Source organism: Protopterus annectens, chromosome 6.part0 (genome assembly GCF_019279795.1).
Source record: "Protopterus annectens isolate FY-2018-M chromosome 6.part0, PAN1.0, whole genome shotgun sequence".
Classification (NCBI taxonomy): domain Eukaryota; kingdom Metazoa; phylum Chordata; order Ceratodontiformes; family Protopteridae; genus Protopterus; species Protopterus annectens.
Genome location: NC_056737.1, coordinates 150,329,152 through 150,355,114, shown reverse-complemented (window position 1 = coordinate 150,355,114; position 25,963 = coordinate 150,329,152). Strand labels below are relative to the sequence as shown.

At 38.1% G+C, this 25,963-nt stretch overlaps 1 protein-coding gene across 4 annotated transcripts in view; it reads right to left on the bottom strand.

Annotated features, from left to right (window-relative positions):
• The window catches only part of AKAP6 (A-kinase anchoring protein 6), a 2,898,826-nt gene that overhangs the window by 1,041,617 nt on the left and 1,831,246 nt on the right, over positions 1-25,963 (bottom strand). For all 4 annotated transcript variants that reach the window (XM_044073884.1, XM_044073885.1, XM_044073886.1 and 1 more), the window contains one exon: positions 16,691-16,811. In XM_044073884.1, the coding sequence (XP_043929819.1) occupies positions 16,691-16,811 (121 nt within the window). The remainder of the gene's footprint in view (positions 1-16,690; positions 16,812-25,963) is intronic.

Here is a 25,963-nt window from a genome sequence, read left to right as displayed (position 1 = left end):
TGGCACTAATGAGCACCACCGTCTACCCTGATCCCTTTTACTCCACTATCCTAATTGTCTTCTTTTGTTTCTGACAATTATTTTTCCTTTCTTTTCAAGCCCTGACTACTTTCTGTCACTTATCTACCAACTTTCTAACTCATTTTTAAGGTCCCGGCTCATACCTCTCAACTGTACAGATTTTCGCAGAATGTCCAGATTTTTGCCTCATATTTTTGATGTGTTCCTCTTAAAAACTGTGTTTTTTGACAAATCACTGGGATGATCTAAGGATTAAAAATCACTAAATAATGACATGTATTTGAGTTTCAGACTTAATATCCTTCAGAAAATGCATGTTAACACAAATCCTGTTATTCTAGCAGCTTTCTAGGTTTATAACAGCAATATTCAAAATGTGTCCCTCTTTGTCCCCCCATTATGTCAGGCTTTGTCCAGATTTCTTGTGCTAAGAGGTTAAGAGCCATTTGGAGATATCTGGATTTTATCTGGACTATCTTAATGGACAGAAATGGCTAATATTCTCAGTTTATTTTGAACCCCAACAAAACCAAGCTTATACTTTTCTACCCACTAGAAAAACTACCCTTTACCCCTCCTTCAGCATTTCATAACTAAATAACACCATCATCTCTCCTGTACAACAAACAACACTTTTTTGGTGTAGAAATCGACAGCAGTATGACATTTGAGATCCATATTACCCAAACCATTAAGAAAGTCCACAAAAAACTAGGTACACTTTATAGAAATAAAAAAAAAAAATAGTTCACTAATAACACAAAAAACACTATAGCTAGAACACATCTGATCTCAACTCTTCTCTATGCATCGCCAATTCTCACAAACCTTAGGAAATCAGATTAGACAATTTAGAATCCTGCAATAACACAAATGCAAAATTTGCTACTGACACCAGCTCTAGGACACATCATTGCACTGTCCTCAAACAATCAAATTGGCTAGAACTTCCTCAACTAATGACTTTTCACCAACTAAGCTTGGCACATGAGATCCTGCCTCAACCTGAAAAAAACACTAGCACTTCAAAATATGTTAACTCCTTCCTCTAACAAATGTGTACTTCGCTCGAGTAGCAAATCCCTGTTAAATGTTACCAAAGCTAACAATAAGTTTGGAAACTCCCTTTTCTTGAACTATACAGCTAAAATCTTGGATAGCTTACCATCAGAAATAACATCTGTTACAGATTTATCTCACTTCAAAATAATTCTTAAGTGTCAGTTAACCAATACATGGCTATGCTCCTGTACAAATCCTCGATAGGAAAAGTATTCCAGTGTAATGTCTTATTTACTCTAAACACTCTTTCTCTAGGTAATACTAGTTGTTTACTGAAATTAGATCACATCTCACCTTTCAACATACTTTGACCCATTCTTATTACAATCTAAAGCATGCATTTAAGGAGTATAATAAAACTACTTTCCTTAAGTTGCAATTATGTTTCAATATCTATACTCTATTGTCTCTCCTGCTACTACAGGCTATCAGTCAATATAGTACATCTATGAAAATTGCTCACCCACCAATCGTTATTAATACCTAATTTACAGTCTATAAGTCACTTATTTTCCTGATAGATTTCTTCATTTTGTTTTTTTTTTTAAAGAATAATTCTCTCTTATGATACAACAATGCCATTAATAAAAATATTTACATGAATGTATTTTTTATCCAGTGTTATATGTCATGAATGTATTTTTTATCCAATGTTATATGTCTTAACACAAATAACCCAGCTACTGGGGATGCACAAGCCAGTGCATTTCTTTGTGCTTGTTCCAAGCCCGGATAAATGGGGTGGGTTACGTCAGGAAGGGTAACTGATGTAAAACCTCTGCCAAATAACATATGCAGACAGCAATACAGATTTCCATACTGGATCGGTTGAAACCCGGGTTGACAATGACAGCCACCAGTACTGTTAGCCAACAGGATGTTGATGGAAATTGGGCTACTGTTGGCCGAAGGAGAAAAAGAGGGAGAAGGAATGCCTGAAAACAGGAAGAGATGAGGAAGGTTAGGAGTGTAGTAGTGAGGGTAGGAACTTTGAATGCTGGCAGTATGACTGGTATAGGGAGAGAGCTTGCTGATATGATGGAGAGAAGGAAGGTTGATATATTCTGCTTGGAAGAAACCAGATGGAAGGGAAGCCAGGTGTATCCGATTCAAATTGTTCTATCATGGTGTGGATGGGAGGAGAAATGGGGTAGGGGTTATCCTAAAGGAACAGTATGCCAAGAGTGTTTTGGATGAGAAGAGTGTCGGACAGAGTGATGTTTATGAAGCTGGAAATTGATGGAGTAATGATGAATGTTGTTAGTGCATACGCTCCGCAAGCTGGGTGTGCGATGGATGAGAAAGAAAAAAATTTTGGAGTGAGTTGGATAAAGTGGTGGAATTGTGTACCCAAGCGTGAGAGACTAGTGATTGGAGCGGACTTCAATGGGCATGTTGGTGAAGGGAACAGAGGGGATGAGGAAGTGATGGGCAGGTATGGTGAGGAATGCAGAAGGTCAGATGGTAGTGGATTTTGTGAAAGGATGGACATGGCTGTGGTGAGTACGTATTTTAAGAAGGGGGAGGAGCATAGGGTGACATACAACAGTGGAGGAAGATGCACACAGGTGGATTATATCCTATGCAGGAGGGCCAGTCTGAAGGAGATTGGAGACTGTAAAGTGGTGACAGGGGAAAGTGTAGTTAGGCAGCATAGAATGCTGGTCTGTAGGATGACGTTGATGATCAAGAAGAGGAGGACAAGTGTGAGATCAGTGCCAAGGATCAAATGGTGGAAGTTGAAAAAGGGTGATTGTGAGGTGGAGTTTAGGGAAGAGTTAAAACAGGCACTGGGGGGCAGTGAAAAGTTACCAAATGGCTGGGTAACTACAGCAGAGATGGTAAGGGAGACAGCTAGAAAGGTCCTTGGTGTGACAACTGGACAGAGGAAGGAGGACAAGGAGACCTGGTGGTGGAATGAGGAAGTACAGGAGAGTATACAGAGGAAGAGGTTGGCAAAGAAGAAATGGGATTGTCAGAGAGATGAAGAAAGTAGACAGGAGTATAAGGAGATGAGGAGCATGGCAAAGAGAGAGGTGGCGAAGGCTAAGGATAAGGCATATGAAGAGTTGTATGAAAGGTTGGACACTAAAGAGGGAGAAAAGGAGCTGTACCAATTGGCCAGACAGAGGGACTGAGCTGGGAAAGATGTGCAGCAGGTAAGGGTGATAAAGGACAGTAAGGGAAACATACTCACAGGCGAGGAGAGTGTGTTGAGTAGATGGAAAGAGTACTTTGAGGGGCTGATGAATGAAGAGAATGAAAGAGAGAGAAGGTTGAATGATGTGGGGATAGTGAATCAGGAAGTGAAACAGATTAGCAAGGAGGAAGTAAGGACATGTATGAAGAGGATGAAGAATGGAAAGGTTGTTGGTCCAGATGACATACCAGTGGAAGCATGGAGGTGCTTAGGAGAAATGGCAGTGGAGTTTTTAACCAGATTGTTTAATGAAATCTTGGAAAGTCAGAGGATGCCTGAGAAGTGGAGAAAAAGTGTTGGTACCTATTTTTAAGAATAATAGTGATGTGCAGAGCTGTAGTAACTACAGAGGGATAACACTGATCAGTCACAGCTTGAAGTTATGGGAAAGATTAGTGGAAAGGAGGTGATGATTAGTGATTAGCAGCATGGTTTCATGCCGGTAAAGAGCACTACAGATGTAATGTTTGCTCAGAGAGTGTTGATGGAGAAATATAGAGAAGGTCAGAAGGAGCTCCATTGTGTCTTTCTGGACTTGGTGAAAGCATATAATAGGGTGCCTAGAGAGGAGTTCTGGTATTGTATGAGGAAGTCAGGAGTGGCAGAGAAGTATGTAAGAGTGGTACAGGATATGTACGAGGATAGTGTGACAGTGGTGTAGTCTGCAGTGGGAGTGACACATGCGTTTAATGTGCAGGTGGGATTACATCAAGGATCAGCTCTGAGCCATTTCTTATTTGCAATGGTGAGCGACAGGTTGACAGATGAGAGCAGATAGGAGGCCCCATGGACTATGATGTTTGCAGATGATATTGTGATCTGTAGTGAGAGTAGGGACCAGGTTGAGGAGACCTTAGAGAGGTGGAGATATGCTCTAGAGAGGAGAGGAATGAAGGTCAGCTGGACTAAGACAGAATATATGTGTGTGAATGAGAGGAAGGATAGAGGAGTGGTGAGGATGCAGGGATTAGAGTTGGCGAAGGTGGAAGAGTTTAAGTACTTGGGATCAACAGTTCAGAATAATGGTGAGTGTGGAAGAGAGGTGAAGAAAAGAGTACAGGCAGGGTGAAATGGGTGGAGAAGAGTGTCAGGAGTGATTTGTGACAGATGGGTACCAGTAAGAGTGAAAGGGAAGGTCTACAAGAGGGTAGTGAGACCAGCTATGTTGTATGGGTTGGAGACGGTGGCATTGACAAAAAGGCAGGAGTCAGAGCTGGAAGTGGCAGAATTAAAGATGTTAAGATTTGCACTGGGTGTGACAAGGATGGGCATGATTAGGAATCAGTATATTTGAGAATCAGCTCAGGTTGGACAGTTTGGAGACAAAGCCAGAGAGGCAAGATTGCATTGGTTTGGACATGTGCTGAAGAGGGATGCTCGGTATATTGGGAAAAGATGCTAAGGGTGAAGCTGCCAGGTAAGAGGAAAAGAGGATGGCCTAAGATAAGGTTTATGGATGTGGTTAGAGAGGACATGCAGGTGGTTGGTGTGACTGAGCAAGATGCAGAGGACAGGAAGAAATGGAAACAGACGATCTGCTGTGGTGACCCATAAGGGGAACAGCCGAAAGAGGAGAAGAAGAAGAAGAAGAAGAAGAAGAAGAAGAAGCTATGTCTTAACACAAATGTCAAGCCATGTATATGTAAACCTTGTATTTATAATTATAATCATTATTACATGTTAAATGTGGAACTTTTCTCCCTGGGCCTCAGCTGAAAAAGGATTTTTGTCCGGTTGGACTTTCCCAGCAATCAAATATAAAATAAAATAAAAAAAAAAAGAAACAGACTATCACAGTTTGTTAAACTGGTTGATTTACTATATTTTTTACAGAAAAGATTAGAAAATCAGCAGGAATAAGGCATCACAAACAGAAAAAATAGAGGGTGTTCCTCCTCATTTGACGTGACAATGATGTCATGAAATGTGTGGAAAGTCGGCAGCAGAGGGAAGGAGATGGCCAGTGTTATGGGCTGTGTGAGGACTGTGACCTTTCTCCAGTTCTAACCACAATGAAAATGGCAGCCCTACCCAGACATCAAGTCATATGAACCCACTCTAACCCCCTTCACAGTAAACACACAGTCCTTTATGTTAAAATGTAGCTTTGCATGTAACTCCTCAATAAATAACACAGCTGCATCTCAATTTCTTAAAGGTGAATCACAACATGGAATGCTTTAGTAATAATCCACAACTGAGCACAGCTGTCTCAGGTGACCCATGTGATTAAACAAAGTCCACTGTGGGTAAATACTGACATCCCCAAACACAGGAACATATTATTGCTATTATGCAATGACAATTATGTCATTTAAGAAAGGCATTGCTTAACTCTCTTAAATAATGTCATTGTATAATTATATTTGTGTTCATCCGCTTACTAAACTGTACCCTGATGTACTTTGAATGTGTACCCATGTCTGCACAGTAAATCAGTGTAGTGCCAGAGAAGGGAATGGATTCTCTCTCTCTCTCTGTCCCTCTCTCTCTCTCTGTCCATGTCATCAGTATCTGTATAAAATTTTAAAAGAAGAACTGGCTTTGGCATCATACAGTTTCAGAGTAGGTATGTAACTGTACTGTCTTGCATTACTAACTGACAAAAATCGTTAGTGATTTAACCGAAAAACAAGCATTTTATGAGGTACAGGACAAAAGAGGAAAACATAGGACATTGTGTAAAAAGTCTGGGCAGTTGAGAAATGTGTTTATAGATAGCATGAGGAATCATATTATCAGTAATCATAGGACTGAACAGTCCAGACTTTTGTAGAATGTCCCTTATATTCCCAATATTTCTGCCTGACAAAAAGTGTTTCATTAGTCAACTAAAACAGCATATCCCAATAGAAAGCTGGCTGTTAAACAAGACTTCAACAGCTGGATTTTTTCGGTTAGGATATGCTTGATTTACAGCAGGCATACTAAGTAGGTGTCCAATCAGTATGCACGCTTTTGAATACTGATGGATATTTATTGTATAATTTCAGATTTATCTTGCACAGAAGTAGACTAACTTTTATTCTTTAGCTATGAACAAAATTTCAGAGCATAGTAAGTCTCCTAAGCAGTGCAGTATAAATGTACAGGCTGTTAGACAACAGTCAAAAGAACAGTTTTAAACTGCATTTTCTCTCTCTCTATCATGGTCTATCACTCACCTTCACTTCTCTCTGTCTCTGCAGCAATTATTCCCTTGGCTCTTCACAGCAGTTGCTAAATTCCCAAAACAGTCTTTCGGGCAGTTGCATTTTCTTCTGATCTGCCTTACCTTCCAGGGAAAAGAAACAAAAAAGCTTTCCCCCCAAGGCTGTCAGCTACAGACAGTTCACACTTTCAGTTTGTCTGTCTCTTTCCATGTTGAAGTAAACATATATGCCTACCATGAGTTTCTGTTAAAAATTAGACTAATGTGCAATCCAAAATACGACAAATTCATAACTGCAAAAATGTTCTTATTTAAAACTGTGAAAGTATACTTAACACTGGATGCAATACCACACAAAATGTAGAAAATAGCTAACAAAGTAAAATCATTCATATTTGATACAAAACATTATTTTTGCAGGGGCTATGACCTCTCTACCTCCTCATAAATGTTAACAAAATACAGAAACTGCAGGGTCACATGAGCTCAGGTTAAACAGAATGTCTGGTCATCCAGCAAATCAAATATTCCCTCAAGTCTTAACTCGAACAATGATAATCAGAATAAACATGTGCAGTTATAGTGGTGCTGCAGCAAAGCCCCCATAATCCGGAGTGCAGAGGGGGTGTAACTGTCTTCCAAAATCTCAGGTTTACATTTTCAGTGAAATAAAATCAGTATGTTTTCCTTATCTAACTGTTAAATCTTGTTCCCTTTTCTGCGAATGATTTAAACTTTGGTGTCAAGTTCTTAGATAGAGCAAGTACATATGTATGTATGTTATTTGCATTTATAATAAGAAAACTACACTGCTGAGTGGCAATTCAGTATATCAACTGTATTATGTGTTATTCATTATGACTGAATATAACTTTCAGTTACTTCTGAAGTTAGAATGTTATTATTATTATTATTATTATTAATTATTATTATTATCATCACTATGTGTTATATACAATTCTTCCCTGCATGTAACATTTTTATATTTTGCAATTAATTCTGTTTTTAAACCGCGGAACATTATCACATTTTTCAATATCAGTTTTATATGGAATGGTTTGTTAGCAAATGAAATAATATTCACAAAGGATTCACCTGTTATTCTGCATGTGGCTAACATGTAACTGGATAAGAATTTGTTTTCAGGTCCTGTTTCCCAACAGTTGTACTTTCTGACCAGATTTTCTATTGTTTGAAGTGACTATGGAATTGCAGTTTGTGTGGCTGTTTTCTTTCTTGCAGGGTGCCTCATTTACCCCAGTGCTGTATGGCCATGGGATCAGTACATGTAAGTAAGGGATATATGGGTTGTAGTCTCCCTTACATTATGGTGCAGAGGGGCTTGCCATCTGCAAAAAAAAGATGACTGACATGCCTTCAGCAGGTCAACTTTCATAGCAGATCTGTTCTCATTATGTGCAGTTATGGATTCTAGCTGGTTTTGCAAACAAAAGTCTACTTCAAAGATTCAATTTCGTAAGAAAACCTGCACATAGAAGTGAGAACATTTTGTGCAATTGCATTTGCTCTACAGCATTTATAGCTATCACAGAATTATCATTTCCTGTTATGGGACCTCAATGTTAAGTTTCAGAAAACAATTAATCAGTATCATGGCAAGTACTCCACCACCTATTAACATACTGCAGGGTCTCAAGCCAAACAGTACCCAAGCATGGGGTCTTAAGTACCTACCACCTATCAATCTCACCCTTAAAGCAGCAGGGTTACTAGCCATGCAGTCAAACCACATGAACCATTACAATGAGGTATCCTCTGTCATTTGTACCTGTCTTGGTTACTTCCTTACACGTCCTTCACAGCATATACCCTGACAATGTCTTTACAACCACAGGCCCTTCTTATCTTTAGCTACAAATGGATTAGATGTGGAAAAAGTCAAAGATCAAAAGTACCTTTATTGAGTAATAAAGCAATGTATTTTTGATGCAAAATGTTTAGAGGGCAGGCTTCCACTATTTATATATGCATACCTCGCAAATGTCCAGATTTTTTGCCTCATATTTTTGGTCTGTTCCTCATAAACCTGGTCATCTTCTGGCAAATCACTGAAGATCGAAGTCAATAAATAATGACAGACATTTGAGTTTCAGACTTTATATCCTTTAGAAAAATACATAATTATGCAAAACCTGTTATCCTAGCAAATTTCTAAGTTTATAGGAGCAATATTTAAATTCTGTCCCTATTTTTGGGTCTTTGCCCCACCTCCATTCTTTTTGGCTTTGTCCAGACTTCTTGCACCGAGAGGTTGAGAAGTATGTATATAGTAGTTAATCCTACATACAACAATGTTTGGTAAACTGGTCACAAACAGACCTGCCAAGTAACTTAAATAATTATGACTTTCATACTTGGGTTCTGTATATTGCAATAATTTGCAAAGGCTTCTGAGTACTAACACTGTATTCTTCAACAACTAATGTCACATTTTGAGCAAATTAAATAAAAGTCTATAATTTGTAAATTATGCACAGAAGTAATAACACCACACCCAAAGACCATTCCAGTGGGGAATGTATTCCTTTTCCTTCAGGATCTCTGTCTCTACTTTATGCCAAGATTTTCTCCAATACAGATCATCTTCCCCACAATTCATACATATATCACTGTAAAAGGCACCAATGACTCACCCCAACTTTTATTTTAACTCTATAAAAACTTAAAGGCTATGTCAATGTTTATACACTTAGTCCTTACAGACGTGTCATTCAGTGAAGATGACTTTTGACCTTCCTTTGTTTTATGTCAAAAATATATTCTGCAGCCCTTCAATTATCTGTACAACCGCTGCTTTGCTAAACAGATTATGGGTAATCAATGGAAAACAGCAACAGTTCAGACCTTTAACCAAGGAGCCCAAACCCTCATCTGGCAAAGAAGTCATGCTTATCTCAAGTCTACCTAACAATGGGTTTTGGTCAGAGAAGAACGGAAGGATTATTGTAAACTATAAAACATGAATAAGGGAATGATCACAGGGTCCCTTTGTATTGACCACACTAAAGCATTTTACCTATTCGGTCAATCCCCTGCTACTACTGTCTATTAATAGTAGAACTAAGCTCATAAACATTGGAATGAGTTAAATCTTTTCTAAATGACCAACAATTCAATGATCTTTAATGATCTTCTAGGATCTACTGCATCTGTGTTAGTCAGTTTACACAAAGGTGCCCCCAAGGATCAGTTTCATCTCCTATATTGTTTATATTGTTTTCCTTATTTATTAATAAATGACCTAATGACTCCTCTCATCTTCTTATCCTTCTGTAAGCTGATAACACAACATTCCCATTTTCCTTCTGTAAAGGGTCACATTTAACAAAATTATTAATCTTGAATTGGACTTCTTGCATTGGTTGTGAAACCAGCTAATTCAGGCAAGTAGGTTAGTAAAAACAAGTAATATTATATTCTTGTTACTCATTTTATTGGAATCACTGTTACTAAGAAGTACATTGCTAAGCTTAAACTGTTACCATAAAATCATGTAGCACACTACAAGGCTGCACTGGAAAAATACTCGTAAAAGATGTAACTGACTTAAAACAGACATATCTTTTGGTCAAACTACACTGCCCACCTTCTTTCTGAAGTTACCACAGACAAATATATTTGTTTTAAAGCACTGAAATTTAGATTACTATACTGCATGTCACTCATCAGCATGTTGGCATATCATTAATAATAAAATTAAAAGGTCGCTTCATATAGACCTGTCTACTATAAACATTTGTGTATGGGGATAAGGGTCAGAAGCTGGCTTCAGCACACAGATTAAGATAGTTGTAAATCCAATCTAATGTTGAACAGTAAAACTAATTTTTGATAAGCATTGTAATACCAACCTACGTGGTATCAAAAGTGTCAGAGCCCAAGTACAAGACTACCATATTAAGCCCCTTGACAGCAGCAGAAGGGATGAGGATCTGTTACTTAAACCAGTCATGTACAGATGTCATGGGCAGACCCAAAGCTATTCTGAGTTATTGAAAAGATAAGTCTTTTCATTTGTCTACTGCAGACTTTCCAGATGTACTCTTCTTTTCAAGACCTTTTTGCAATGAAATAAGAATTTTAACTGATTGAAAGTTTTCAACAGAACTATGCTCAGTAGATTTGGGGATAGATATACATGTTCCATATTTCCATACTCTGGGCACAACTCCCCACTGTATGTGTCTGCTTAAAGTATGCAGTGGAGGGCAGTACTGTGGCACTTAACTCTGCTTAGCAGGCATCTTAGTGAGGCAATGGTAATTCGGTGGAATGAAACTGCTGCCCATGCCCATAAGGTACTTGCCAGCTAATATGCTTTGTAAGTGACCACAGAAAAGTGTTTCTAAAATGTAAGGGCTTGACTAATTTCAGTCAAACAAGAATGTATTTCTATCATTTTCCCATTTTTGCACATGTGATCAGGGTGTCACTTCAACAGTGACAATCACCTACATCCAAGGTTTAGACTGCTGGGTGGCTAGCCCTGCCATGGTAGTTCTTCCACACCACATGCATATACACACACACTCACACCTATGTCCAATTTAGACTGTCCAATACAGCTAATGCATCTTTGGAATGTGGGAGGAAACTGGAGCACCTGGAGGAAACTCACACAAACACAGGATTGTCATACAGACTTCACACAGAATGCATCCCAGCTGAGAATTGAAACAGGGAATCTCTTGCTGGAAGGCGACAATGCTACCTGCTATACTACTGTCACCCCGCTGTGCCACTGAACTGCATTCTTCATGCAATTGCTATAATTTACTTTACATGTTCTAATCTGATTTCCTGACCATGTCATGTTTTCACCTTGCAAAAATAGTACTAGTCATGGTGTGAATCTAGGAAGTTTGGAATGAAGACAGAATGAATACAAGTGGAGAGTTGAAGAGAAAATAGAGGAGCAGGTGGTTTACCTTTTGGCTGCAAAATGTCACCATTGCAGGCTGTATGTCACATTATCATGAGCATTCTAAAATCATGCTTCACCATTGCTGGCCACTGTGGATATTTCCAAGTGACTGATGTTGCTGTCATCTCTTTAGTTTAAAGCAAATGCCATGTTTTGTGTGTGTGTGTCTGTGTGTGTGTGTGTGTGTGTGTGTGTGTGTGTGTGTGTGTGTGTGTGTGTGTGTGTGTGTGTGTGCGCATGTGCTTCTGTTTTCTGTTATTGTCTACTCTCATATAATTGTGTTGTGGATATGCCCCTCCCCCAAGAAGCACCAGCCACAGGATTGATAATATTCACAAGTGGGGCTTCAGGTGGCACCAGTCCCTAATAGGGAGTACAGGTGTATAGCATCCCGTGATTTTTTTTTTTTTTTTTTTAGTTTTTGGTGAAAGCATCTCTTTGCTGTGAGAATTCATTTGCCAATTTCTGAATTACCAGTATTGTCATTTGCCTTTACTGGTTCACCATTTCGACAATTATTGCTTCGTTTTTCATTTCTTTAACAGGCAGTCAAAATCATGTTTTGAATGATTAGCTAGAAGAGATGATGCATGAAAGAGTATGGCAAGCCAAGGGTAGGAGACAGTGTTAGAAACATTGAATAACAGAAGTGACAGAAATGAGTTTGTTCCAAAATAACAATGTTTTTAGCTAGAAGGTCTACAGTAAAGCGTTCTGGGCAGATACGTTTTCTGAAGCAATGCCAAATTTCATAGCAGAGAAGGGTAATACGATTGGAACCTATGATCTCCAGCTTATTTTGTATTTACAGAATATCAACATATTTCTGCTCCCAGTAGCAGGCAGAAATAGAAGAATGCTGATAGACCTGGAAGAAATGCAAACCACTAGAAGGATACATGTATATGTTCCTGATCTGCATGGATAATTTAGTGCCCCACATTATGTACTGATGTATAGTGTACAGTCCTACTGACTGTGACTCCTACCATAAGAGCCATTTCTACAACAGTTACCAGAGCTCCTCCACCATCATCTGCTTACCGTTGTCCATTGCATGACTTCAAAGCCAGTTAAGTAAAAATATACCAACATCCAGATCTCCAGAAATCTATAGTGTGTTACCTCGGTGCATGATTATGGACACATCAGCTCGAAAAAAAAAATACATGGCAGTTTTCAGTCCACTGTTTGCCTTTCCTGCTGCCTCTGCACAGGATTTCTGTCATGGCCAGAGGAAGCTCTTGTACTACTACTCTTCATGTTAATTTTTATTTATTTGTTTGTTTGGATTTGTTGTGGTACACCACCAAGCCACATGGACTTTTTTCAGGCTCAGCCCTGAAGCACTTTCTGGTTATGTGACTTATTTAGAATCACACATTGTATTGTATTGTTTGTCTTAAGTAAGTTTGCTGTACTGATTTTTTTAATGTCTACTTTTTGTTCATTCATGTTACCATTTAAGCACCTGTACTACAGTTCAACAAGTATGTTACTTCATAAGTAGTGCAGATCACCAATTGCAATTGCCACTGGGATGATATACTCATCTTTTACTGAGATACAGCAGTACTGAATAGCAAGGAACAGCTCACACTGGTTACACTGAAAATGTCTTTTTTTATCATTCTCCCTAGAGCATAGCATCGGAATTTTTTTATTTCAGCATCTATGTACTAACTATGCTCACTTGTGACATTCATGAAGTACTTCATCTCTATGATGTAGTGCTGTTTATTTTTTAAATGTAAACAACAAAAAAAAATATGAAGACATTGGCATATTTTTAAATAATTCTGCAAATTACTGTTATACAGTACTATAGCAGAAAGAAGGTAAAGGTATTGGCATTTCGTCTGGATGACATTGACTTCTATATAACATCACTGTACTGGTATTGTGAATTCTTGTCCTAGTTTGTAGCTTGACTTTACAATTATTAATGATGGCAAGTCCTCACTGTGGTTTCAAAATGGTGGTTGTCATTCAAGCTGCAAAACATGCTTAACGATTGCAAAGTATAATAAAAGGACTATGGCTATACTTCAGATATTCCAATTTTCACAAAACACACGTGTGGCAACAAATTGGTGTTGTTTTGCACTGCAAACACAGTAAAAAATGACAAAAACCATGCTAGTTACTTACAGTTCCTTACTAGGTGCAGTAAAGATGGAATATGTCTTGACACTTTTACTAAAACATTCAGATTTTGCAGCCAATAAGACATGCTTGCTCTACTGTTTTATTAATCACAAGTACAGCTTAGCTAAATTTTCTTTAAAATGTTTATTTTACCACTGCATGTACTTTTTATGCAAAATATAAATTTTCTGGATGGGGTATTTCACAATGAACACAAAAATACCTTGTATACCAAATTATTAAAATGCCTGGCTTTAGTCCTTCCTGCTTGATTAGTGTTTCTGGCCAAGACAAAAAGTGGTACAATGAAACGAGACTGGCATTGCCTAAGTATTTGTTCGTGGACAGGAAGTCAGAAGAAACATGCTATTCTATTAAACACATATCTTTTGTCTTACTATGTGGTTTCCTCAGCCAACAGCCAAATATACTGGATAATGCATACCCATTTAGAAGGGTTTCCCTTTAAGTTCATTTTGGTGAAAAGTGATGTTTTCCCTGAATAATGTTATCAAAAATGTTTTCATCTTAAGAAATAAAAGCAAGATAAGATGATAGTTTTGTTATATCTCTACATGTCACAGCAATCAAAACTGTTCATAAAATCATAATGATTACTTAAGCTTGAGGCCTTATGCAGTTGATGATTTCATTGTCATCTTAGATAAAACCTTTGACTTATTTAAAATAGATCAATGAGAAATAGTGGTCTATTTCAGAATGGACAACAATTTTAGTCTCAGGAAACTCACAAAAAAAATCCTGAAACAAATCAAATAGTAGGCCAGAACAAATTGCATTCATGCCAGTCATCGGACTTCTACGAAAGTGGTTAGGGTCCAAGTGTGCCCTCCACCTGTGTGCCCTATTTATATCTAATTAAATACAATGACTCTTTGCTACAATAAAAATAGTTACATCTTATTAAATATAACAACTCCATGGCTACTGCATCTCATGACAAGTTATATTTGGTTGCAGAAATGCAGTTTTCTTTTGTATAGCAGCCGGAGTTTTTGAAGGTGACATTTCTCTCTGCCAGTTTAACTTGTGCTCAGTGAATCATTGCCCATGCAGTTGTACAACTTCCAAATAAGACCTGTCAAAGGACATCAAATACTTGCATTTCAGGTAGCCCTATGACAACTTAAGTTCATGCCTTAATATGGGCTGGCAGAATCATGAGTGGAAACCCCATCACTGTTGGGAGGGATCGATAGCGATTCAATGTCTGACGAATGCTTCCTGCAGGACTATACTTTAAAATGTCACATTCGACTGCCCAGACAGAATCACAAGACTCTTAAACTGACAAATCGATTGCTTTATGGTAACACTGGATAAAATACGAAGTCTGATCAGTTATTAGTCCCTTTCGAGTCAGGTCCCCCCCAACACCCCAAAAAGCACAAATAATTATCAAATAATCTTTTCAGCAGAGTAACTCTTGGTTATGTGATTAACAATACAAGTAAATAAACATTCTGTTCTTTCATTATCAAGAGGTGTAATTTGACAATGTCTCATCAAAGAACATCAGGGACTAATGGCAGAATGCTAATGGTTAGATTTAATTCTGTCTATATCAGTTTCTCTTTACTTTGCATGAAGTGAGGTCAAGACAGGCTGTTACTGCCCAGTCAGAGAAGCCATTGTTCTGGAAGTTAATTTTCTCTGAGGAAGAGCATCGATTTCTTAGCCAGACAGAAAAGCAGCCTTTTATGGGGAAAGCGCAGTCATGAATTCTGAAGTTGAGTTAATGAAACACCTTCGTAATCTACATCGCTGTAAAATGATACATATTCAATAAGCACGTGCCTTTCATTGTTTTCTTCTCTTATTGCAATCATGTGTGATTTGTTAAAAAAAGGATCAGTTAAGGCCAGCTGAAGCACGTATAGTAAAAGATTTCTTCATACATTTAAATGCTTCAGTGTGTTCTTCATGGTATTATTAAAAAAAGTATATATAGACAATAATTGTACACACATACTTTACTAAAATCTTTGTTTAAACCTGTATACATGACAAGAAATAATAAATTCTGTTTGACCTTGAACACTAACCATACCTTGTAAATACAGAAAAATGAAGCTGAAATGTAGACGTAGCTTTTTTGTCTCCATGCTGATACCATTTACAAGGCTGGTTATTAATTTTATTTTTTTTATGCTTCACAATCTGCTCTTTGAAATATGCCATATGCTCAGAGCAATTCAGGGATGACAACTGTCAGCATTACTTCAATAAAAGTAACTTAAATGAGAAAGATTTATGGCAGCAGCAGCCATTTTTGTTAAAATCCTCTCTTCTTGAGCAAACACTAACTGCACACGTGCCTGCATGTATACACATACACACACACACACACACACATCAGCAGTACTGAATATTTTTAAAAAAGCCCTCTGAAAGTGTTCCATAAACTGTTCTTAAATATAGTGAGGTTATCAGAGACTGTACATTTATTAAGGACCAATGCACATATTTATTGGGTGGTAGGACTCAGATCAAGATTTAAAACCCAGAACTGATTTATATCCTAGGAAATATATTGACTTAGCATGACGCTGTCAGTTTAGTCAAAACTCATAAAAGTTCCATTTATCCTTTATCCAGGTATAGCAAATGTAAACTCATAATCAATTACTTCTCTCTTTCTTTCTCTCTCTCTGTCACATACATACATACACACAAAACTTACACACCTTAGTATTCTGTTTCATTTCAGCTATCCTTTTCTCTCTCTCTCTCTCTCTCTCTCTCTCTCTCTCTCTCTTCAGAAACATCTGAAAGGTAGATAAATCTGTCTGAATCCTCATATCAAAAACACCTGCTGTTAGTCTTTGGAATTGCCAAACATTCTACACCATGTTGCTTACTGTTTACTAACGCAAGCTTATTTATTTCAATTCCATGGAACTGAAATCTGTTCCTTAACAAAAATGATCCTATTAGAAGATGATAATAGGAACGTTTTGTGATTATGATGTATGCTGTGTCTGTCAGCGTGCCAGAGATGGAAATGAGGTTAGGGAGTAGGAAGGGGATTCTAATACACACCATGATACATACAGTGAATGCAGCGCTGTCCTGGGAGAGACGCTTGTCAAGCTAATCACATTTTCTACAGCTAGGTAAAAGCAGAAACACTGGCTCTAACCTTGTAAAGATGCCTCTGCTGCTCTTCTGACATCATCAGGTCATGACTGTCTATCACTATGGATTCCATGTCAATCAGCCAATCCCACAGCTCCTGATATTCAGAATCAAAGTCCAAAAGGCTAAAGAAAATTCAAAGAAAAAAAGCCTATTACATATAAAATGCATGTCATACACTAAAGTTATGTCATAACAAAATCAGTTTGGTTCAGAAATGTGGGAAGTTAGCAATTTAAAAGAATCACCTTTTGTAAAACATAAGATTAACAATACAGCAAACAATATATCTTCAAGTAAAATAAATGTTACTGTAACATTAGAGTAATAAACAAATATCAATGAGAAATCCCATTGCTTATAAATTCTGCACTGTACACATCTTAAAATGTTTCTTTAGTAAACATTTGCATGCATTAACCCAAGTTCAGCTTCTTAATTATTAATTCATATTCAAAGTTAAGTGACATGGGATATACTCACTTCAGAAATAAAGAAGAGTGTGAATTCTCCATAACAAGACAAGCAAAAAGTGTTTTTTGGAAAACATCCCAAAAGAAAAAACATCAAAGACAGAAAAAAAAAACAAAACAAGTATCTTAAATGCATCTGAGAGAAATACTGCCATGCACCCTTGTCAATGTCTTAAATCTCCAACAGTGGTGAGGTTTAAAATACCAACACTGTTTAGAGTTAAAAAGTTACTCTCACATGTGCCTTGTCCTATGCACACTCCAGCAAAGTCTGAATTGCATAACCAAATATATGAAGTTATTAAGACAAATTGTTTTTGGTGATTGAAACACATTGAGGGGCCGTGCCTGATCACAGTGTTAGAAAAAACATACAGTTTCAATTCCACAGTAAAAATAAGCTAGTAAATACACAGGCAAATAAATGAAAGAATGGTAATCATATTATACAAAGAAGTCCTTATAAGACCTGCAGTCATGATAATACAATAGGTGAATGAATGAAGTAAGCAGATCGAATGTCGTGAGTTACAGACCATGATTTGGATTAACTTTCACTTTTGTATTTTGACTAGCTTTTTGTCCTGTCCGTCTGTTTCTACTGTAACTGTGTGTCCAGAAATAAAGATGTCAGTAGCAGAATAAACTATTCTGTTTTGAATATACTTATCAGGGACTGGAGGAAATCTGTTAGCCAGTACTGCCTGAATATGTGTGCCTAGACTATTGTTCCATTTATCAGATTGTAACATGTAAGCTTGGTGATGAACTCCCAGCAACAGTTAGGTCAGGGTAAGGAAGAATCAAGCATCAAGCAATAGCTAGTTTTCTTGATGGAAACAGGGTAGCTATTGATGGCTGGGAGACTCTTCAATCAACAGTTTTTTTTTTTTGGTTCTACAAGGAAAAATACTGTAGATGGAAGCAGATGTTGCTATTTCTTATATGTGTACTACCACCAGCCACTGAAAGTAAAAATGCCAAAATGAGGACAAACTGAAGCCAGGATGCCCCACTCTTTGTTCTGCTGATACCCAAAAAAAGCCAGTAGATTTCATATCCCTTGCTAGCTGCTTCAGTCTAATGATTAAGGTAGACTGACTGAGACAGAGTATAAGTGTATAGGAGAGTGCCATCAGGCAGAGATGCTTATGATCAAATATGGCAGTCATGGGGCGGGATTAAGGACATATACTGCAGCCATATAGAAGCACAGGTGTTCTGACATTTAGGTCAGCATTCCAATGCCACAGCTAAATAAATTTCACTCAAATAGCACTCAAGTGTAATGCTGTGCAGGACAGGAATTTTTACATAGCCTTATGGTAAAGCACATTCTGCTGGAAGTGGTGGCAATGATATAGGAGTAAGTATTTAGCTAAACTACATGGAAAGATTTGTGTACCGCTGTGGTGCAGCGGTTAGCATTGTTGCCTCACAGCAAGAGGTTCTCCCATTCGAATCTCGGCTGGGGCACCTTCTATGTGGAGTCTGCATGTTATCCCCATGGTCGAATGACGTTAAACACATGCAGGTAAGTGTGCGCGTGAATGGATGTGCCTTCTTTGAAGGTTGGACATCGGGCTGGCAACTCAGCACTGTAAAACTCAACTGCAAATCATGAGCGGACCGGAGTTCTGCTGTGGAGACCCCTAACAGGAAAAGCTGAGAGAGATGGAAAGATTTGTATATGTAGTGTTTTATGGTGATACATTGTTCTGCCATGCTGTATTTTATAGATAAACGTCCCCTAAAACAAAGAATGCAGTTCGCTGAAAGTAGACGTGTGTATGGAAAATGAAATGAAGATGCTGACCTGTTCAAAAGCTATGGGTTATAAATTGTTCACACGTGCTTCTCTCTGAACAACTTCTTAGTAATTTGGCAATAAAATGGTTTAATGATATAACAGCAAAATATATGGAGAGGTAACATTAGTCAAGGCAAAGGAAAGGATTGATCCAAACAGCAATAAACAGAGAAACCAGAGAAACAGGCAAAGTAAGAAGGGGTTGAGGAGATCCCTATTTTACAGAAAAAGCTTTTTCATGAAATAGTTCATTCACAAATACCAAAAAAGTATAGCTGTTTGTATATGGAAGCAGATGGTGTTCAGGATCACTAGAAATGTTAAAGTAACTAAGTAAGTAAGTGGAAAGGGGAAAATACTAGACACGAACTTGTGGCTGGATGAATTTGTGAAAGGTAGGAATTATGATTATACCATTGCTGTCATTTATGATATGTGGAATGTAGTCTAGTACATGCTATCAGAGTGTTTAGTTTAGTTCAACACATTGCTGGGCGGAATGCTAGGCAGTTATAGCCCTAATACTATTTAACAAGCATTTGTCAACACTGAACATTGGTTTATACCAGAATTGTGCTTAGCATCAATGGCATAAAATATGTATGATCAAAACCGGAAATAAAAAAGCAACATATATCATATTGTTCCTGATGGAAGTTATATTGCTTTCACAAGTTCTGACAGAAGTGGCAGCAAACAGGTGAAATTTTATATGATTCAAAGTAAAAAAAAAAGTTGATTATCACTTTCCTATATATAGAAGAAGCATATATCATTTTAAAATGATCAAGGGAAGCAGCATATAGCATTCTACTCTTGTTTAATAAATACATTGCAATTACAAGTGCTGTCTGAACAGTAGCGAACAAATGAAACCAATTTTATACTAACCAAAGAAAAAGCATGATCACAGGGAAGGAATATATGGCATATTACTCTTGATAAAAAAAACAATAATGTTGTTTTAACCAGTGCTATGTAATATATTAGCAAACAAGACAAGATTTTACCTGATGTAAGTTGAAACATTCTTCCTATTCAATTCTAGATAATGGAAAAGCAGCAAGCAGTTTAAAATGACCACTGGTAAAGAATGTACAGCATTATGCTCTTGAAAAAAGTTACACTGCTTTGACAAACACTATCAAATGCACTAGCAAAAAACTGAAAGCTCAAATGATTAAATGATTAAAAATGTTTGTGATGAAAATGAAAGAAATCAGTGTGCATTCATAAATGCTACCACAAGTGTTAGAAAATTGCCTGGAACTCAGTGGCTAAGCTAAAACTGTCTATAGCAGTGTCAGGTTTACTAGCATGCATTGCCAGTGTTAATAATGGTTTGCTTTGAGTGCACTAATAACATATAATACAATTATTATACTCTTAGCTGTGCACCAATATTATGGACTAATGTTCAAATATGTTTTAGTTGTGGTATCTTTGTAAAAAATGTGTTTGCTGTTTTGTCCCATTTTCATGAAAGTTATACTTGCTATTGACATGTGGAACCCAACACAAAAATCAAAGATGGTCTGTAAAGAAAGCAAACAATTTGGACATTGTGTACCTGTGGTACAGAAAGTATTCTAAATTTAAATGCTATAAATCAAAGAAAACTGAAGATAATGCATAACAAATTATTCTAGAAATATCATCTGAGTTATAACAAGTTGACATATAGGAACTTATTACTGCATACATAGAATAAATGCAATATTTTTACATGGCATAAAGAAGTTGTTTTAAAATACTCATTATTATTACAGAAAAATGCAAGCAGTTGCTGGCCATAGACTAACAAAGTGTATTATTTTATCAGTAATCGAGACACTGAGGTCAGTCGTGGTTATCAGTGTGGACAGTATGATTATAGAAATTGTACCACTTCAAAACACCAGAAAGAGTTCAATAATATGCTAATAGTTGCAGAAGATTACATGTATCTCAACAGTATAAACAAATCAGAGCAAATGGTGGGTACCAGACAGAAAACATGGTCACAAAGATGTCTGAGATAGTGACCATTACCATGGATAATTTAAAGTATTATGTCACTTATGAATGCAAATCAAAACATTAATTTGTGAATATGTTGAAAACATTGTAATATCTGATCTATACTGTTTTATGTGTACCAGAAAGTACGAGTGTATTTCAGTCAGCAAGACTAGTGCTTGTGCAAATGAAAACGGCACAGAGGTGATTAAGGATTTAATTCACTACTGTACATGACCTGAATGACAAACATCAAAAAATCAAATCCATTTCCCTTAGGAATCAGTGTCTGTAACATTCATAGAAGAAGAGTGTATAGAAAACAAGAAAGAAAAAAACAAGTTTATTTACATTTTCAAAAATTACTAATGATGTCCAAGGACATTCCACAGTTGATTTAGACTCTGGGACAGACTCGGCACATATTATTTCTGGATATAAACTAACTAAAAATGAAATTCCAATATTAAATATACAATTAGATTTTATTCCATCTTTTTTCTTCCTATTATTAAATTGTTTTAACTGTAAAGTCATTTTGTAGAAAAATCTATTTAAATTTATTATTTTTTTTTTGAGATAAAGATACGAACACGGGTTCTTTTCAGGGTGATAAGTTTTATCGTAAACATTCAGACTTTTAACCCCACTCTCCCAATGCTGTAGTGCTGTTTGAAAAGATTGTGCTTAGAGATTTCTGTATGAATCAACAGTTTGAAAATCTGAATGCTCAAAAAAGAACAGGTTTAAAGTTGTTGATAAATAATCAATGTATTATAATATGGCATACTGATAAGGGCTATTGAAGTTTGGGATATATCAAAATATTTACAAGAGGCCAAATTACAGTTATTTAACAACCAACATTGTTGTTGTCTTCCATTAGACCCTACAATGGATTTTAAAAGAGGCATTGACACATTTTGGATGAATAATTAGCTGATGGTGTCTAATATTAGGTCACACTTGACAGTGTCTGATTGAAGGCCTCAATATTTTTGTTACCTAAAAAATTATAAAAATGTCACAAATCCTCTTATAATACATATTAAGCTGGGCCAAGGTTCCATGACAAAATAATTATAGGCTTTTTTAGTTACTTATTTATCTCCCTTAATGCCTTATGTAAGATCTAGAATAAAAATAGTACTGAATTCTTACAGATTCTTGATAAGATTTTATTTTAGAGCAGGATTGGTTTATGTATACATTAGCTATGACATCACTGTACACTAGTATACCAAATTGCACTTGATTGGAAGCTATTGCTTGAAATTCACCTATTGTCAATTTATATATTACTGAATTTAATACATTTTTATTACAGCTTATATACAAATGGTTTTGATCCTGAATGTATTTCATTTTTGCAATGATGTTTTATTTTTTACAGATACAAGGAATACAGGTGTTTACTTTATCCCCATTTATACCAACCTTTTTATGGGGTATTTGGAACAAGCAATGATTTAAGATGATTCACATGTGATTCTCATAACATTTTAATATTCTTTGGATATGTAGTACTGCTATTTGGATGATTGTTGGTATATGTGGAAGTCAGGTAACAAATTCAATCAAAATCCAGAAAATCTATCTAAATGAAATTTCATAGTTTCATAGTTTAGTACTAGGCTATCTGCCCTGGGGCATTTATAAGCCTAGCCATAGTGATGTGGCTTTCGCCACCCCATGTAATGGTACAAAAGTGTACAGAATAGATTTAGAATACTGTGCCTCTGTCTAGTAGTGACACAGTGAAGACCCCCTTACATAATAGAATTAGTTTACTGTGCCTCTGTCTAGCAGTGACACAGAGATGACCCCCGGGGTAAACCTACGATCTCCCATCCACTCGTCAAGATTTCTCTTGAAGAGAGTCAGTGAGGGGCTCTGTCTAACATGAACTGGGATTCTGTTCCAGAAAATGGGAAGCCTCTGAGTTATGAATCTGTCCCTCCAGCATGTCCTATTCATATTTGTGCTGAGGTTTAAATCTTTAGCTCCCGTGGTTCTGATGGATTTGGATTTTTTGAGGTGGAGAATGTCCATCAATTCCTGATTGGACATGGCCTTGTACGTCAGGCACAGATCACCTCTGAGTAGGCGGTATGCTATTGAATAGAGCTAGAGTTTCTTTAGTCTGGCAGCATATGACATATGTTGGAGACCCTTGATCCTCTTGGTGAGGTACTTTTGGGGTCTCTCCAGCTGTTGCAAGTGCCGGGTGAGGTACATACCAAATGTGGCATTGTACTCAATCATGGGCCTGATAAGGGAGGAGTATAGGGGTACAATGACCTCCTTTGATCTGGATGTGAATCCCTTCATGATAAGGTGGGCAAGGTAGAAAGTCTTTCTAACCACTTTGGCAACGTGGGTGTCAAATGAGAGGTCACTATCGACTTGGGTCCCGAGGTGTCTGATTACTTTTTCCGTACTCAGTGGGTTACTGTCTATGTGATAATTTGTGGGTACTTTGTTTTTCCCAAAGGGGATGACTATACATTTTTTGGCATTTAGTTTAAGGCCATGAATCCGGCACCAGTTGTCCGTTTCAGTGAGGCCTTTCTGTAGGATGTATGTGTCAGCTGGTGTATCGACTATGGCGCCTAGTTTGCAGTCATCTGCGAACTTTGTCAGCCACAACCCTCCCATGTTTGCTTTCACATCTGAGAAATAAATGCCGAACAAGAGGGGTCCCAGGACAGAGCCCTGTGGGACACCACTTGTGACTGGCTTTAAGTCTGACATGGCTCCAGCGATTTTGACTTTATGGGTTCTATCCTTTAGCCAGTTTGCAACCCATCTTGTGACATATGGATTTACATTTAAGCTGTTGAGCTTGTCTACGATGCCTGAGTGGGGTATTGTGTCGAAGGCTTTAGCCAAGTCCAGGTAGGCTGTATGGACTGCTTTGCCCTCGTCAATGGCTCTAGTGACTGTTTCGAAAAAGTCAACCAGGTTCAAAAGGCAGGATCTGCCCTTTACAAAGCCGAACTGGGTGGGATCAAGTGTCTGTAGGTCCCCAATGTCTCTGTTTATGAGTTCTATAATGATTCTTTCCATAGCTTTGCAGACCAGGCTGGTTAAGCTTATGGGGCAGTAGTTTCCAGGGTCTGCAGAGGTGCCTCCTTTGTGGAGTGGGACCACTGTTGCTGTACGCCAGTGTTCAGGTACATATCCTGTAGTAAGGCTAAGGTTAAATAGCATTTTTATATGCGGGTTTAGCTCCTCTTGGAGTTCATGTAGCATGCAACCCGGGATACCGTCAGGTCCCATTGATGCTGTATTTTTAGCTTTGCTGAGGGCGGTTCTCACCTGGACATCTGAGATGACGGGGAGGTTACATTCAGCTGGGATAAGTATTTCTTCTTTTGGGGGTGAGGGAGGGGAGAAATTTGCACTGAACCTGTCTGCCAGAATGTTGCCAATATCTGTGGGTTCAGTGTATTTTTTGTCATTGTGAACTAACTCTGAGCATATCTGAGGGTTTCCGCCCAGGTTTCTAACATAGCCAAAGAAGGCCTTGTGGTTATCTTTAGTGTCCATAGCGATTTTTCTCTCAAAGTTGGCCTTGGATGTTTTTATGAGAGAACATAGCTTTCTACTAGTGCTGATCAGAGATGCCTTCTCTTTATGGGATTTTGCTCTGTCATGCAGTAGCTTCCTTCTTTTGTTATACAATTTGTTTATGGCTGGGGTCCACCAGACAGGACGCCTGCCCTTGGTGGAGAGGGTCTTGGTTTTATTTGGGATTGCATGATGCATGCATTCTTGGAGATGTCTGTAAAAAGCATTTGTGAAGGATTCAGCATTGTGGGATGTGGTTTCCACTGGCCCAGTGGGCTTAAAGGATACCATCTCAGTCTTAAGAAGTGTAAAGTCGGCTTTTGAGAAGTTTTTCACTGTAGTCTTTTGTGTTGGGGGTGGAGGTGGGATATGTATATCCAGGGTGATTAGTTTGTGGTCAGATCTCACTAGTGATGGGTATACTTCCAGTGTGGAGCACTTTGTCCCCATGTTTGTGATGATCAGGTCTAGTATATTATCTCCCCTTGTGGGAGAGGTGACTAGCTGTTCCATTGCATTTGAATTTATGAATTCCAGGAACCTTTGGGCTAGGGTGTTAGGGCTAGAATAATGCACCCAGTCTATGTTAGGGTAGTTGAAGTCTCCCAATATGATGGTGTTTGGTGAGACATTCATATCCTCCAATGTCTTCAGGAAGGCTGAATGGGGTTCCTGAGATTGGGAGGGTGGCCTGTAACATGCTACCAGCTGTATAGCAGTTTTGCCTACGGTTAGTTGCACCTGGATGGTCTCTGATGCTTCATGTGTTGCTACTAACCTGGAGGTGTGGGTGTCCTTGATGAATATGGACACCCCCCTCCCTTTTTGGTTTGGCCCGAGTTTTGGGGCCGAAAAGCATGATATGAGGTATAGCCTGGTAGCGCTGGGGTGCTCTCAGGAGCCTTGAACCAGGTTTCAGTTACTGCACAGACATCAATGTTCTCCATACTGAGGAGTGCTTCGAGAGCCTGCATCTTGAGATTTAGACTTCTGGCATTGAGCAGCCATACCCTTAATTTTTTTCCATTTTTGTTTTCTAAGGAGGTGGGTTTGTCTTTTGAGCCTTGCCTAAAAAAGGCACTATGGGGGTGGCAAGAGCCTTAGCCAATATCCAGAAGCCCAGTGGTGACAGGTGCAAGCCGTCCCTTGCAAAGCAGCGTGGCTTGTCCAGCATGTCATCCCAAGCAGACAGACATTGGATCCCCCTAGAATGACACCAGTGATTGAGACAATTATTAAAGCTGATCATCTTGTCTTTGTATTGTGGCATCATTCTTGGTGAGGGCAAGATGCTGCTCAGGGTCAGGGTCATACCAGCCTGGGCTACACAATCAGAGAGCTCCTCTATGTCTCTTTTCATGTAGTCCAGGGAGGTACGTCTCAGGTCATTCACGCCGGCATGGACAATGACGGAGTTATATTT